This window comes from Phoca vitulina, unplaced genomic scaffold, assembly GCF_004348235.1.
Source record: "Phoca vitulina isolate PV1807 unplaced genomic scaffold, GSC_HSeal_1.0 scaffold34, whole genome shotgun sequence".
In the NCBI taxonomy this organism is placed as follows: Eukaryota; Metazoa; Chordata; class Mammalia; order Carnivora; family Phocidae; genus Phoca; species Phoca vitulina.
The window spans coordinates 12,550-14,341 of NW_022589737.1; the positions used below are offsets into that span (position 1 = coordinate 12,550).

The 1,792-nt window shown below is 42.8% G+C and overlaps 1 protein-coding gene across 1 annotated transcript; it reads left to right on the top strand.

Moving 5' to 3' along the window:
* Positions 1 to 277: 277 nt before the first annotated feature.
* On the top strand, positions 278 to 1,182 carry LOC116645781 (putative olfactory receptor 10D3). Its single transcript, XM_032426194.1, is given in 2 exon segments — positions 278 to 719; positions 722 to 1,182. Coding segments are annotated over 2 exon segments (903 nt in total).
* Positions 1,183 to 1,792: the final 610 nt, after the last annotated feature.

The window sequence follows — 1,792 nt, forward strand, 5'->3', positions numbered from 1 at the left end:
AAACTGGTAATAGGAGTTGATTCCTGCCAGAGGTTTGCCAACTATAAAGATACATTACTCAGTGACTTCATTTAACACATGAAAAAACAGGCCAGATGTAACACATGACTTAGCTCCAGGGCCAGATGTAGTGTTGATCTCTTTTTCCTTTTTTGGCCTCCTTTTGCTTGTAGCCCATGCCTCAGAAATAATTCTCTCAGAAGATATTTTTGCAGTCATTTGTGGTCTTGTATCATGATTATTGCTTTACTTCCCCAGGATGCCCTGATGTGCAAACATGCAGAACTACACTTCTGTGACAGGGTTCACCCTACTGGGAATTCCCAATACTGAAGGGCTGGAGAACATGCTGTTTGTCTTATTTTTGGCCTTCTATCTCTTCACCTTGCTGGGAAATCTGCTCATCTTCCTCACCATTCTGGTCTCCTCCAACCTGCACACCCCCATGTATTTCTTCCTGGGAAACCTGTCTGTGTTTGACATCTTTTTCCCTCCAGTGAGTTCCCCCAAAATGATGCTCTACCTCATGGGGCAAAGCCGGACCATCTCTTACCAGGGCTGTGCCTGTCAACTCTTCTTTTACCACTTCCTGGGTGGCACTGAGTGTTTCCTGTACACCGTGATGGCCTATGACCGCTTCGTGGCTATCTGTCACCCTTTGCGGTACACCATCATCAGAAACCCCAGGGTGTGCACCGGTTTGACGTTGGGCATCGGTTGGGTGGTTGTCTACATGGAAGTATCCTCACATTTCTGGTCTTTAAGTTACCCTACTGTGGCCCCAATGAGGTGGACAATTTCTTTTGTGATATCCCGGTGGTGCTGTCCCTGGCCTGTGCAGACACCTCTCTAGCTCAGACAGTGAGTTTCACCAACGTAGGTGTTGTGGCACTCAGGTGTTTTCTTCTTATCCTCGCTTCTTATACTCGCATTATCTCTGTATTGAAAATCAGCTCCTCAGAAGGCTGGTGCAGAGCCTTTTCTACCTGCAGTATACACTTGACTTCCATCCTGCTCTTCTATGGACCAGTGGTCGTGATTTATCTCTGGCCTGCCTCCAGCCCCTGGTTGGATTCTGTGGTTCAGGTATTGAATGATATCGTTACCCCTTCCCTGAACCCTTTGATCTACACATTGAGAAACAAGGATGTGAAGTTGGCTCTGAGAAAAGCACTAATCTGAGGAGTACGTACTTGTGGGGCATGAGCGTTCAGGTCATCCTCTGTCCCTACGAATTGGCCTTGTATTTATCTGGGGCAACTAGTCCCTTAGAGTTGGCATGATTGCCAAGTGGGGTTTGGGACAAGTAGGTGAGGTTGAATATATTCTGGTATGATTTATGTGTATATATTTATATAATTGTTTATTCAACAAAATCTTATACAGTGCTTACTAGGTGCCAAGCACTATTCAATGCACTTTACAAATACAGACATATATAGTTACCGTAATTATCACACGGAGTAGATAACATTATTTCAATTTACTGAAGAGGATATTAAGGCATTGAGAGATTAAGACACTTCCCCAGTGTCACATAGTTAGAAAGACGCTGAGCTAGGATGTGAATGGAATGGTCTTAATCTGGTGCTAATGCTGCCTCTGTATTATAAGGATTATAGCATAAATATGTACTTCTTCTGAAGTGTGTCTCCTGTAGATAGTATATATTTGGTTATATATATATATATATATATATATATATATATATGTATATTTACATGGACTCTTTTACTTTTCTGTTTCCTGTAGGTCTCATGTCATGTATGTTTTTGTTTCTCTCTTCCTCCTT